The 14,932-nt window shown below is 41.4% G+C and overlaps 1 protein-coding gene across 10 annotated transcripts in view; it reads right to left on the bottom strand.

The window, feature by feature from the left end:
• Positions 1–14,932, bottom strand: part of MYO1B (myosin IB) — a 192,011-nt gene that overhangs the window by 153,577 nt on the left and 23,502 nt on the right. For all 10 annotated transcript variants that reach the window (XM_021075958.1, XM_021075964.1, XM_021075961.1 and 7 more), the window contains exon 2: positions 4,482–4,625. In XM_021075958.1, the coding sequence (XP_020931617.1) occupies positions 4,482–4,616 (135 nt within the window). In that variant the 5' untranslated portion in view covers positions 4,617–4,625. The remainder of the gene's footprint in view (positions 1–4,481; positions 4,626–14,932) is intronic.

Raw genomic sequence — 14,932 nt, 5'->3', positions numbered from 1 at the left:
GCATCTATTCCCCCTTCTTCCTATCATACAGATGGTTGTATTTAGCATAGTATTCAACCCAACTAACACACAACTCATCCACTTTAGAAAAAGCTGACCCTCCCCAAGTCTGAGGAGTAGACATCATTTTCTTAAGCCACTCAGCTCATTCTGGTCACCTAGCCACAGTCAGTGGTCTGAAGAGGATGTGTGACTCAAGTGGGCTTACCCAGAGCTTCAGGTGTAATGACAGGATCACAAGGGATTCCACTTTCAGATTCAGTTGGTTGGAGATCCAGAGGATCACTAGGCATTGTAAATGCTCTAGAGTTGCTAATTCATGAGCACTCTGTAAAGGCAGGGACTATTTCTTAACTCTAGATATGGTGGCGGGGGGCAGGTGTAGAAGGCAAAAGGAAGAACGGGGTTCCCTGATGGAGAGCTGATTCACACAGGATGCTGCCCCATCTAAGAGAAGAACCAGTTCTAAAGTCTGAACCAAGCACCCTCCCGGTTCTCTGGCCCCCTTATCAACCATGGCTTCTGAACATAGAAATGACTGTCCAAAATGTTTGCATGATGGGTCACTGTAGACCATCACATACTTTTACATGATAAAATAAAGCTATCAGACTACAACAGGGACTTAAAAAATAAAATAAAAAAAAACTGCACCTTCATTTTCTGGGAAAGTATCACGAAACAAAGTGAAATACAAGATAGTAAAACACTTGGCCTTTGGCATCAGGCTAAACAATTTTGCAGCAACCCGTGAACAAAGGCAGAGCAGGAATATTATCGGAATAAGAGCAAGAAACAGATTTCCCAAGGGTGGTATCCACAATGTGTGGGTTAGAGGTGGAGTAATCAACATTACTGTAAGGTAATTTTTTTTTGGGGGGGGGGCAGCACTCACAGCATGCAAAAAGCTCCTGGGCCAGGGATCAAACCTGCGCCACAGCAGTGACCCAAGCCACAGCAGTGACAACACTGGATCCTTAACCCACTGTGCCACCAGGGAAAGCCTATACAGTAATTTTTTTTTTAATTACAAAAACAATACATGCTTGACTTAACAAGTCCTATAATACAGAGTATTAACTCTTTCTTGTCCCCATATCCCATTCCACCCCATTGTAGTGCCTAAAGTTAGCGTGCCTTTCTCAATGCTCATACAGATATACAAACAAAGGTACCCAACTATAAATATCCATTAAAAAAAATAGGATCATACTATACACATTACCCTACAAATTGCTTTTTTTTTCCCTTTTTTGCCTAAAATAGAGAATGCCCAACTCTCTAATAAGATGTCTTTTAAAGTTACAAAATGAAAGCACACATCCCATGGAAAGGATAGTTCCAAGGACCATGGAAAATATTAATTATATGAATATCTGGAAGCAGAAAACAATTTTCTGCTTTTATTTTATACCAGAAAGAGATTCCTGAAATAGTCAGAAAATAAAATTATGTAAGGCTGAAACCCAGACACTTCGTCTGCTAAAGACTCATGAATGTTAACACTTGGCATTTTGTTAAAAAAGAGATTATTTTATTTTTAGCGGGCACAACAAATCAGGTATTTGAATGCATGTAATGTTCTACTCTCCTTTCTCTTCTCAATGCATCCAAAAGTGAATTGTGCCTCTTAGAGCCAAAGAGAAAAATGATCACCCAACATTGGTTACGATATAACTGATTCCTCCTATCTCCATCTCAGAGACCAATGTTTAAAGTCTGTCTTTTGTTTGATATCAGACGATACTTTTCAATTAAAACTGCTGAATCATGAGTTTTCCCACCTGAAAGCTGAACTGCTATACTCTGAGGGAAGGTGACACAGGGCCTCACTGCCAAACCAAACATCACCTCCCACCTGCTTTTACAGCTTTCATCTGAATCAGCATTTTATATAACTACCACTCTAAACTTAGTTTAGTATCTAGTTATCAGATTAATATTCCAAAGTGGTTTCCAAAAATCTCATGTCACTGTCAGCCTCCCCCTACCTCCAACAATCAAAAATCACAAAGACGAAAAGTTCAACTCCCAGATGGTGACTACTATTTCATTAAAAAATTAATTATCCAAAGTTATCCTTGAAACATGACTACCTATCACGAAAGGAAAGTTATATGTGACATAAAATATAGTTTTGCACATGATTTTAAATAATATATTAGGGAGGTTCCCGTGTGATGCAGCACATTAAGGATCTGGTGTTGCTGCAACTGCAGTGCAGGTTTGATCCCTGGCCAAGGAACTTTCGCATGCCATGAGTGTGGGGAAAAAATATATATATATGTATATGTATGTTAGGCTCCACAAAAGTTCTAAGTAGTTATGCTCTCTCCTTTTTTTAAATTTTTTAAAATTTTATGGCCACACCTGTGGCATATGGAGGTTCCCAGGGCAGGGATTGAATCCAAGTGGCAGCTACAGCAACACCAGACCCTTTAACCCACTGTACCAGGCCAGGGATGGAACCCGTGCCTCCACAATGACCCAAGCCACTGCAGCTGGATTCTTAACCTACTGTGCCACAGTGGGAACACCACTCTCTCCTTTTATTTATTTATATTTCCTCCTACTTGCTCCCACATTGATAGACTGACATGAAGCATGTCCCAATAATCTAATTCATATCTAGACACAGACACACTACAAAATGGAGGGAAAAGAACTCAGAAGCAAGGGAGAACCTATTAAAAGTACTCTCATCCAATCCACCCATTACCTTCTCAGTTGCTGGTACAGGGAATCAATGCCCCATTTCCTTGGTTTAGCTTATCTCTACCTGAACACGTGAAATTTCTGTGCTTTATACAAATTCCTGAAAAGCTGCATATAAAAGCTTTTTTTTATTAATGTTTTAAATATATTTAAGAAACTTGAGAGTTCCTGTTGCGGATAGTGCGTTAAAAACCCGATTAGAGTTCCTGTCGTGGCTCAATGGTTAATGAACCCAACTAGTATCCATGAAGATATGGTTTTAATCCCTGGCCTCATTCAGTGGGTCTGTGATCTGGCGCTGCCGTGAGCTGTGAGCTGTGGTGTAGCTCGCAGACAAGACTCGGATCTGGCGTGGCTATGGCTATGGTATAGGCCAGCAGCTGCAGCTCCAATTTGACCCCTAGGCTGGGAACTTCCATATGCCACAGGTGTGGCCCTAAAAAGCAAAAAGAAAAGATAAAAATAAAAAATAAAATAAATATATTTAAGAAACTTGATAGAGTAACAGTGAAATCCTTTAAAAGAATTTTTACACTATATATAAAATAGATAACCAAAAGGGAATTATGATACAGCACAGAGAACTATACTCAATATCTTATAATAGAAAAGAATCTTAAAAAGAACAGATATGTATGTATATGTATAAATTAATCACTGTGCTATATGCCTGAAACTAACACAACATGGTAAATCAATTACATTTCAATTAAAAATTTTTGTAAATAAAGTAAAACCATCAAAGGATGACAATAATAAAAAAAGTTTACAACATAAAATTTGTATTATTGTACATATTTAAATGTTTTCATTTTTGTGTATGACAGACTTTTGTATAGAAGGACATGGCTATTCCCAAATCTCCAGGGACCAAATACATTTTTCTTTTTTTTCCCTCTTTAAGTTTTTTCGTTTTTTTTTTTTTTGTCTTTTTGCCATTTCTTGGGCCGCTCCCGCGGCATATGGAGGTTCCCAGGCCAGGGGTCGAATCGGAGCTGTAGCCGCCAGCCTACGCCAGAGCCACAGCAACGCAGGATCCGAGCCGCGTCTGCAACCTACACCATAGCTCACGGCAGCGCTGGATCGTTAACCCACTGAGCAAGGGCAGGGACCGAACCCGCAACCTCATGGTTTCTAGTCGGATTCGTTAACCACTGCGCCACAATGGGAACTATATAATGATTTTTATCTATATAATGATTTTTTTTTTCATTACAGCTGGTTTACAGTGTTCTGTGAATTTTCTACTGAGGGAGCATGGTGACCCATTTACACATACATGTACAAATACACTTTCATAATCTGGTCATCTGTTCCTATCTCTACTAACGACAAATGTCAAGAAAGTTCATGTCTTTTTTGACAGTTCACTGTCTTGCATTTTAATGAATAGCTTCTCAAAGGTTAGAATGCTATCTTACGAAGGTATCCAAAAAGATGCCTATAGTTTCTAATTTCCTCCTGAATACATGTTCCTTGGAGGGCAGAACTGTCTTCCACTGGCTTTAGAGCACCCCCAACACCCAACACAATCACTCTGCACGTGGCCCGCCCTCTACAAACAACACATGGAAAGCAGACTCACTGGACTCTAATGGGTGTTACTCACGTGCCAAAGGAGCAAACATAAAACTTTCTGAGGGTATAAACAAATAGCCCTGGACTCAAACAGAAGAAAAGGGAGAAGAGTCTGAGGAGGAGACGCCAGCTCTCTCCCACAAAACACAAAGTCTACACCCCACAGATGACCTTCCATGGACACTCACATATATCTCGCTATGGTCAAAGCGCTTCTTGAGGTTGTTGATGACAGTTTCCTCATTGAGAGGTTCTAAAAGAACCATATCTCCAACTCCAATCATATTGTCCAGAAGTGACGTCTTCACCTCCATTTTGGCCATGGTGTCTTGCTGTAGGAAAGAGAGAAAGGGGGACAACGTGAATGAGCAGAAGGACTTCAGATGGGTTCTCAGCACCAATGGAGAAACGAAGCACTGGTAGTTCCAAATGGCTCGCACCTGCCTCACCAATGTTGTAACCTTCTCCCTCCCCACGACCTACTTCAGAAGCCTCTGAAGGAGCTACAATTGTTGCCAAGCTGTTAGAAGCCCCCCATCTGCCAACTGACAGCCATAAACGAACCTCCCTCCCAGTCAACATCCCAAGCAAAGTCCATCTACAGAAAGAGCCACCAGGAAGCCAGGGTTGCCGTTTTCTTCTTTAGAGCATCCTCTCTTCCCAACCAGAAGTTGCCAAACTTTAGCAAGAGAACCCAACCCACCCCTTTCCACCAGCCCTTGCCTGGCAATGTCAGACTTGAACCCACAGGAACCTGCTGCCTCAAGATGGTATCCCTCAGTATTTCATGACAAAATGCAGAATGCATTTTCCCAGGAAGTAATGTTTAAAAATGATGCTAACATTTACTGAGTACTTGCCACATATCAGATGCTATATCAAGAACTTTCCATGCATTAATTAATTTAATCCTCACCACTCCATGAGGTAGGTTTTATCATCTCCATTTTAAGATAAGGAACCTCAGAGAGATCAAGGAATTTTGCTTATGATTAGTTAAGAGTGTGTCACATTCTGTGTTAAAAGAACTTAATCACCACTTGTAAGATTACATCTAAAGGGAGAAATTTCATTCCAGGAATCAACACTGACTTATAAAGAAAAGAATACAATCCACTTGAAAGTCAGAGGTTACCTATACAATATAACCTGCCAAAAGTGACCTCAATATTCTTACGCTCATGCCAACAGACATGGTGCTAGAACAGCGAAGTCAAATTAACATGTAACCAATAGACCATAAATACTGGTTTCCCTTTAACTCAAAGTGAAAGTGTACCAAGTGGAAACAGAGTCACAATGCAAAGGCTGCATTCGATGCCCACACTAAATTGCATTCCCAACAGCAGAATGTTAAATGCCCAAGGCTTCAAATCTGATGGCTGTTGAGAGTACTAAAATTCTTTCAACCACGTGAACACAGAAAGTGTGTGAAGTGTGCGTCTATGTTTTATGTTGCTTTCTCTAATATCACCAGGATGTAGAAATAAATGCATCTGGGCCATTCCTTCTAAATGCTTCCAAAATGCAGAAGTCAATTTAGTATACTAAAACTAAATAATACTAAAACTAAATATACTAAAACTAAATACTCACATATATTCATACTGTTAATACTGAGAGGGAAGTACATTTAATTCTTCCCATGAAGGAGTTACTCACATATCCTGTATCTCATAAAGGTCAGTCTTCTTGCTTAAGTCTCAGCAACATAAACAAATGTCCCCCTATTCTGACTACATTCAGTTGGGCTATTTTATAGAGAACTGGGAAAGGCTGAGGATTATATAATTCATTATTAATTACTAATGATTTTTGTGAATCCACAAACACATTATTTCTGATCCATTAAAAAAAATTTTTTTTTTTAGGTATGCACTGAAAAGCCAAAACAGAGATACCAAAAAGAAATAGCAAGGTTCATAAACAAAAGTAACCAATAAGGAAGTATTTAATAATCAAAATAAGAAAAATAGGAGTTCCCACCATGGCGCAGTGGGTTAAGAATCCAACTGCAACAGCTCAGGTCACTGTGGAGGTGCAGGTTCAATCCCCAGGCCTGACAGCTAAAGAATCCAATGTTGATAAAGCTGCTGCGTACATCACAGTTATGACTTGGATTTAGTCCCTGGTCTAGGAATTTCCATATGCCACAGGCGTAAAACTTTTTTAAAAAAAGGAATTCCCATTGTGCTTCAATGGGTTAAGAACCTGACATAGTGTTCATGAGGATGCAGGTTCAATCCCTGGCCTCACTCAGTGGATTGAGGATTCGCCATTGCCATGAGATGTGGTGTAGGTTGCAGATTCAGCTTGGATTTGGTGTTGCTGTGGCTGTGGCATAGGCCTCAGCTGGAGCTCTGATTCGACCAACCCAGCAACTTCCATATGCTGCAGATGCAGCTATAAAAAGGAAAAAAAAAAAGTATGATCTTTTTTAAAACAGAAATCGAGTTAACTTTTTGTTAATATAAATCTTTTTTTTTTTTTTTATTTCATGCCAGCTACACCTGGAACAAACAAGCCCTAGGTATTGCTAAAAGCCAACAATAGCAGCATCACAAATGCTTTCATGCACTCTGAACTAGGCCAGACTCTGCTTTAAAATAAAACCGGTGGAGATGAGAGCACTTGCCATTCTCTAGAGATGTTGCAGAAGCCAGGGAGACAGCTGGTCCCATGCCAAGTCCATGCAAAGACTTGTATAGGGATAGGAACATGAGTGCCCAACCTTTGTCGCAGTAAATTAACATTTAAATCAAATTTCAAGTTCTCAGACTCAAGAAATGCCAAAAGCACTCTAGCTGCGATGCATTACATATAATTTGGCAGATGAGGGAAGAAGGTTTAGGGCTTATGGGGGAAGTCAACCTGAGAAGAGTTTCAAAAATAACTACCTCAAACCAGTAATTTAAATTAAGCCAAGAGGCTGAATGGGAACTCTTTGCCCTGGGGTAGATTCCTGGATATGGCATCTATTTATGGAAACAGCTGCAGAAAGACAACAGCTGCGCTGCAGGTAACAATAATTACGCAGCCAATCTTTCTCTGTAATTAAACCTGCTTCACCAACTTTTCAAATACAAATCTCAAGCAAGAGTACGGGCTCTAATTTTTACACTTCTATCCCAATTGGATAATCCAAAGAGCAGAAGAGGGCAAAACAAATGCTGAGTTACAGTCAGCGGGTAAGAGTGAAAAACTCTGAAAAACACAACATGAAATACAACAATAAAGTAAACCAATGTTCACTTAATCATGCCAGCACAGCTTTGTCTCATTTCGTTTCGTTTTGTTTTGTTTTGTCTTTGTTTTTTACTTTTTAGCATCTAGGTGCCTTGAGGTAGGAATGAGTGACACCCTCCCTCTCAGAGGACACAGAGAAAATGGCACAGAGATACTTCCCATCTTCCCACAAATGGACTGACTGCCTTTACTGTGACCATCTCCAGGCCTGGTCGGTTCGATCTGACATTTCAATGAAATCAATCAGTCGATGTATTTTGTTCCTCGGAAAGAAGTGATTTTTTTTTTTTTCTCTGAAAGAGCAATGCTGACTATAGAACAGATTTCAGAATCACTTGCTAACTCAAGGTTTCCATAAACTATCAGAAGAATTCACACAGGAACATATATATGCAGAGCGCTGAGGATACTTTCTGTTTGACATGTAGAGGTCCACCTGCATGCTTTCCAAGACCCCCAGGGGAATCCACATCTTTCCAGGGAAGTCAATTTTACCCCATGTTCCAGGAATGGAGCATGTGATCTAGACTAAGGCAAACAACACGCTTCCATCTCCCAGTCACTGTAACTGATTCAAGGCCAATCATACAACTGAGCCTGGGGGCTTCGGCTTGGAATATTAGGACACAGGTTCCATCTGCCTCTGGGTGGCATGAAGTACAGCTGTAATACTTGGAACTTCTGCGGCCATGACTGCTTTCATGAGGAGGCTAGTCTGAGGAGGAGGACAATACATGGAGGAGGGCAGGGAAAGAAAATAACCTGATGATGTCACAAACCTCTGGATCAAATTGCACCTGAAGCCTGCCCCCACAGCTCTCAAGTTTTCAGTCACAGAGGCCAATTAACTCCCCTTACTGTTTAAGTTGTTTGCATTGGATTTTCTATTATTTGCAAGAGAAAGCATCTTACCCAATAAAAGAAGCTGGCAGGAGGAAGTGGAGTGTTATAATAATACACTAAAGAGTGTGTTGTGGCAGTGCCAAGGCCATAGGGCAGAGGCAGGAGGACCTACTTACTATCTTGAACTGGCAAGATCATCTTTGATATTTATTTGACCGTGAAACCATGGCCTGTTGTGCCTCAAGACTTGGACCCCGTTTCTGCAACTTTAGAGAATTTGAGAAAAACTCAAGTGCCAGAGTATGTGTTGGCTACTTGTTAAGGATCTACAAGAAAGACATGCTTGTTGTGAAAGTGGCCTGTCTGAAAGCCAGAGAAGAGGACACAAAGCAGGTTAAGGATCTGGCATTGTCACTTCAGTGGCTTGGGTAACTATTATGGTGTGGGTTCAATAGCTGGCCTGGGAACTTCCATATCCCACAGGCATGGCCAAAAAATATATATACATATCACAAGTTCCCATTATGTCTGATCTGCTTAAGAACCCAACACTGTCTCCATGAGGATTCGGGTTTGATCCCTGGCCTCACTCAGTGGGTTAAAGATCCAGCGCTGCTACAAGCTGTGGTGTAGGCTGGCAGCTGCAGCTCAAATTCAATCCCTAGCCAGGGAACTTCCAATAAGCTGCAGGTGCAACCATAAAAAGAAAAAAAAAATTAAAAGCACTGGCATTCCCTAGTGTCCTAGCAGTTAAGGGACTCTGCATGGTCACTACTTTGGCTCAGGTTCCATCCCTAGCCCAGGAATTTCCGAATGCTATGCACACAGCCAAAAATAAAATAAACCATTGGAAGCATCATTTCAAAAATCCCTCAAAATTCAAAAGAAAATGAAACATAAACATCCTGTGGCATCTTAGAACGCCATCTGTAACCTAACATTTAAATAAGTAGTCTATCCAATCCCAACTTTAAATCACAAACTACCTACCATATTAATGGGAATGTCAAGACCAATTCCCCAAGCCATCAGCCCCACAGGGACTCGGCTAAGCCAGATGGCACATCCTTCTGAAGTGCATAGCGACACTACTATCAGAACAGCTACACTGAAAAGCTATTCCAAATTAATCATTAATTTAATAGTGACTTAAACTATATTGTTTAAGCTGAACAACAGTCTCTGATGGTCCCCCAAGTTATTAAAAGTTCTCAGACTGCCACAGATGAAAATTAATGTGCATTTTTAAGTTCAGTTTTTCTGTAGAATTTGAAAGAACACTCGCAAATCAAAGGTGATTAATATTAAGTCATTACCAAAATTTTAAATTTGAAGGAACCTGGGGCTACAAACGATTACATGTAAAACTGATAAACAACAAGGACAAGGAATATTTTCAATATCCTGTAATAAACTATAATGAAAAAGAATATGAAAAAGAACATATATGTACATATATATGCGTATGTGTATAACTGAATCATGTTACTGTACACCAGAAACTAACACAACACTCTAAATCAAATATACTTAAAAAATAATAATAATAAATACATAAATTTAAAGGAACTTACCAAAGCAAGGCCATAAAAGCTACTTGCAGGGAAACTTAAAGAAAGAAGATTATCTACTACTTTGGTAATTTAAATAAGGGCATTTAAAACACATCTATTATAACATCATTAGCAACAAACATCAGAGGTAGCACCTTAAGGGAGTCTTAGCACAGTAATAGTTCTCATCTGACGGGTTTCCCCTCATTAACCTCCTTGTACGGGGGGTCATGTATGCATCACAGCCCCTTTTCTGGAGAATCAGCTCCTAGGTGTCAAGAGTCACCCTTATTCATCTTTATTCCCCCAAAGGCACAGTACACAGCCTCTGGCACATGGCAGGCATTCAGAGAAACACAAAAGGAAAACAAGTATGCAAATTTAAGGTTGACAACTGAGTCATTCAATAATGCACATTCTCACAGCTGCCATACTTGGTTGGCTGGTTCCTCACAGCCGACCAGAAGGCAGAATAATGACTGAGGCTTCAGGCCACTTTGATCCATTCCTCTGAAAACATAATACTATCAACAAAGGACAGGAAACAGAATTGAGCCATTTGGCTCCCAAAGAGATTGCTAAATGCGTTTAAGAATAACATGAGAAACACACTTAAGAAAACAAGGCTAATGTAGCAAGATTTCATGAATAAAATAAACCTCAGTAAATCCTGATGGCAAAATAAAGGCAAAAGAGGGGCCAAATCTATAGGATGTTGTTCAGTACCTAAATAATGGGCTAAGTGACTGTGAAAAACTGGAATTTCCTTCCTACATCTTTCAAAATAGCATGGAATCTCATTTTTGAGAGCAGTCTAATTAACTTTCCATTCAATTCAACAACTGTTTACAGTATTGGGCCCTGCTGGTCCCTGGCATAGTGTTAAGTGCTAGGGACGCACCCTGGAAAATCAAGGTACTTTTCCCTATACACTCCTCGGAAGCTCACGGTCCAATAAGAGAGGCAAGATAAGAAAACAGTCCACTTTTGAAATTTCAAATGACCCTTTTAATGATTAGAAGCAATACATGTGCATTACAGGGGAAAAAAAAAAATCAGAGGATAAAGAGGAACAAAAATAATTTAAGCCAAATCCAACGCCCTCATGTTTTAGTCTTAATCCCTACGCATTCATTAGAATCCTTACAAATCTGATTTTTATAACCAATGAGCTGGCCATCATTTTTAATTTTATAAATTTTGGTACATATATACAGAGAGAGAAATGTGAAACAGATCCAAAGGAGCTGTGACACTGTGAAGCTACACCAGTAATATCCCCCAAACTTTCAAATTCAGCCAAATTGCATGGCCATCTGCCCCTCTATTCTTAACTTCTCCCCTATCCCAAATTGGCAACCCCTATTATCAACAGCCGGCCCACCAATCCCCACTACCTCTTGGTTGTGTCTAACATCTCAATACACGTCCCAAACTTAGGTTTCCTATCATCGCACACCAAAATACAAAAAGAAACAAAACCAAATAAAACCCTCTTTGTTTGGGTTTTTTTTTTCTTTCATTTTTTAAAGTATTATCAAAGTATGGTTGATTTACAACATTGTGATAATTTCTGCTGTACAACAAAGTGATTCAGTTATATAGATACCTGCATCCATTCTTTTTCAGATTCTTTTCCCCTATAGACTATCGCAGAATATTGGTAGACCTGTTGACCATCCACATACAATAGTGTGTACATGCCGATCCCAAACCCCCAATCCATCCCCACCCCCACCTTTCCCCTTTGGTAAGTTTAAAACAAAACCCTCTTACTCCCCCTAAATTTCACAAAGGCCCAACTGATCCAGTTTCTCATCCATGGCCTCTCCTGTCTCTTCCTTCCCCCATAGCCCACCTGCCTCCTTGATTCTATCACCCTCATCACTCCCACTTCCATCCCTTCTCTCCTCTTCCCTCTGTGACTGCCTGTGCTCAGTTTTCATCACTTCCCACCTTGAAGGCAACAGCCTCCTAAGTGGTCTCCCCCTCTCTTGCCACCACAGCCTCTGTCAGCCCTCTCCCTCCCCCCTCCAAGGGCCACACTCTGCCTTTCTAAATCACAGTCTGGTCAGGCAAGCCCTGCTTTAAAGCCTCCCATAACTGGGAGTTCCCTTCATGGCTCAGCGGTTAACGAACCTGACTAGGATCCATGAGGATGTGGGTTTGATCCCTGGCCTTACTCGTGGATTGAGGATCTGGCGTTGCCATGAGCTGTGGTGCAGGTTGCAGACGCAGCTCAGATCCTGCACTGCTGTGGCTGTGGTGCAGGCTGGCAGCTGTAGCTTTGATTCAATCACTAGCCCAGGACCTTCCATATGCCAAGGGTGCAGCCTTAAAAAGCAAAAACCAAAACAAAACAAAACAAAAACCCTTCTATAACTCTTCAGGGTCTTTAAGCTAATATTCAAATTCCTTAGCAGATGTTCCAAAAATGAAACAGAGTCACCCACCATATAACCCAGCAATTCTACTTTTAGGGTATGAAAGGAGGGACTCAAACACCCACGTTCAAAGCAGCATTATTCACAAAATAAGACTGCACATATACATACGATGGAATATTATTTAGCCTTAAGAAAAAAGCAAATTCTGACACATGCTACAGCACAGATGAAACCTGAGGACATTCTGCTAACTGAAATAAGCCAGTCACAAAGGACAAATACTGTATGACTCCACTTATATCAGGTAGTAGTTCAGTCAAGTTCATAAGGAGAGAAAGTCAGATGGTGGCTGCCAAGGGCTAAGGGAGGAGGGAATGGGAAGTTGCTATTTAACGAGTACATGGTTGCACAATAATGTGACTGTACTTAATGCCACTGAACTGTACACTTAAAAAGGTTAGCAAGGGAGTTCCCTGGTGGCCCAGTGGTTAAGGATCCAGCACTGTCACTGCTGTGGCTGGGGCTCAATCCCTGGCCTGGGAACTTCCACCTGCTTCAGGCATGGCCAAAAAAAAAAAAAAAGGTTAAAAGGGTAAATGTTATGTATAATTTACCACAAAAAAAAAAATCCCTTATCAGAAACCACGTGACTCCACAGCCCAACTCCAGCCTTCCTCCTCAGTCTCATCTCTCCCTGACCAAGTCCCTACCCTTGGTCTGTAATGGGAGACTTTACATGACAGACCACCTGGGACAGACAAAAAAGCTGCTTGAGAACCTGACAGTGGTTCCAGCTCCAGGCCCTTGCTCCAGAGGCTCAGCTCAGCTGCTTGTTTTAAATAAATTGTGTGTGAGCAGCCCTTCCTCATGGACAGTGTGCCCTCACCAAGCCATACTCCTCCAGCCCTTCTGTTAGTTTGCTGCCCACCCCTATCTCCCCCCAGAGAGGGTCTGAGCTCCCGGCATGCCAAGGCCCCACTGCAGGGCAGAGGGGCTGGTACACAGGGCACCAGTGTGCAGAGCAGGTAAATAGATGCATGTGAGTGACAGAGTCCACCCTTTCTTCCAGGGCTGTTTCCACCATCTATACCCTTCCTGCCAAGGTCACAACTGGCAAAGGATAACTGAGAGCCTCACATGGTTCACCAAGAACATGAAAGATCATGAAAGACTTGAGTTAGAAACAAAATAAGAAGATACCTGTTCAGTATTTATGAAGCTAAAGGGCAAGTGGAATGAAAACTGTACTCTTTAGGACAATTTACTCAAGCAGCGTGGTTCTCAAAGAAGAAGGGGTTGGTGGGCCACACAGAACCACATGGGTGCTTTGCAGGGGTCCCCAGAGTGTATGAGAAAGTGGGCCATGAAATGCATTTGCAGAAAGGCTCAGATGATGCTAGTTGTCATCCCAGTCAACTCTTCTGTAGAGAAGTTCATATAAGGCACATCAATTCATTCCATTTACTTCACACAGTTTTTGGTTTTCCAATTCTGTATTCCACTTTTACTTTTTTTTTCTTTTAAAGGGCTACACTTGTGGCATGTGAAATTTCCCAGGCCAGGGTTCCAATGGGAGCTGCAACTGCCGGCCAATGCCACAGCCACGCCAGACCTGAGCCGTGTCTGCAACTTACCCGTAGCTCATGGCCACACCAGATCCTTAAACCACTGAGCAAGGCTAGGGATCAAACCCGCATCCTCCTGGACTCTAGTCGGGTTCACAACTCTCTGCGTCACAATGGGAACTCCCTTATATGCCACTTTTTTCTTTTTTTTTTTTGGCTTTTCTGCCTTTTCTAGGGCCGCACCTGTGGCATATGGAGGTTCCCAGTCTAGGGGTCTATTCAGAGCTGTAGCTGCCAGCCTACGCCCATGCCACAGGAATGCCAGATCCGACCCGCGTCTGCAACCTACACCACAGCTCACGGCAACGCCAGATCCTTAACCCACTGAGCAAGGCCAGGGATTGAACCCGCAACCTCATGGTTCCTAGTCGGATTCGTCAACCACTGAGCCACGACAGGAACTCCTCCCCTATATTCCACTTCTAAAGCCACTACCTACGGAGGTTCACTCACCTTTCTCTAAAGCTTTTTGTTAAGAATATTTAATGGAGTGCTGCTAGGGTGGCTTTTGTAAGCATCAAACTCAATAATATAAAGGACATTAAATTATCAGACAATGATAAAATGGAATAGATTTGAAATAGGAGTGAAAACAAACAGCTAAAAGCATATGGAAGCCTGTAAACCATAAAGCCAGACTCCAGTCTCAAAAAGCTCTGTGAATAGGAAAGGCAATTAATACAACATTCTGAGTATCTAAGAGTTCACACCCCAGAAGGTACCTCTCAATAGGCAGAGATGGGCCAGGAACTACCCAGCGTCAATATCAAGGTTTGTTTCTGTCTGGGTATAGAAAGCCTGGCTTGTCAAAGTCATCAACCAGGAGCTGGGCTAATCTCAACCCTGGGCACAGTCCAGGTATTAAGGATTTAAAAGGCAGCATCTAGATAAAGTTACAGTTCACTAAGTGATGGATTAAAAAAAAGTTTTTTCTAACAGTGGAAATGACGATTATCTAGACTAATTAGAAGGATTTTTTGAGTCA

This window comes from Sus scrofa, chromosome 15 (assembly GCF_000003025.6).
Source record: "Sus scrofa isolate TJ Tabasco breed Duroc chromosome 15, Sscrofa11.1, whole genome shotgun sequence".
Lineage (NCBI taxonomy): Eukaryota > Metazoa > Chordata > Mammalia > Artiodactyla > Suidae > Sus > Sus scrofa.
This window is presented reverse-complemented; position numbering and strand designations above follow the sequence as displayed.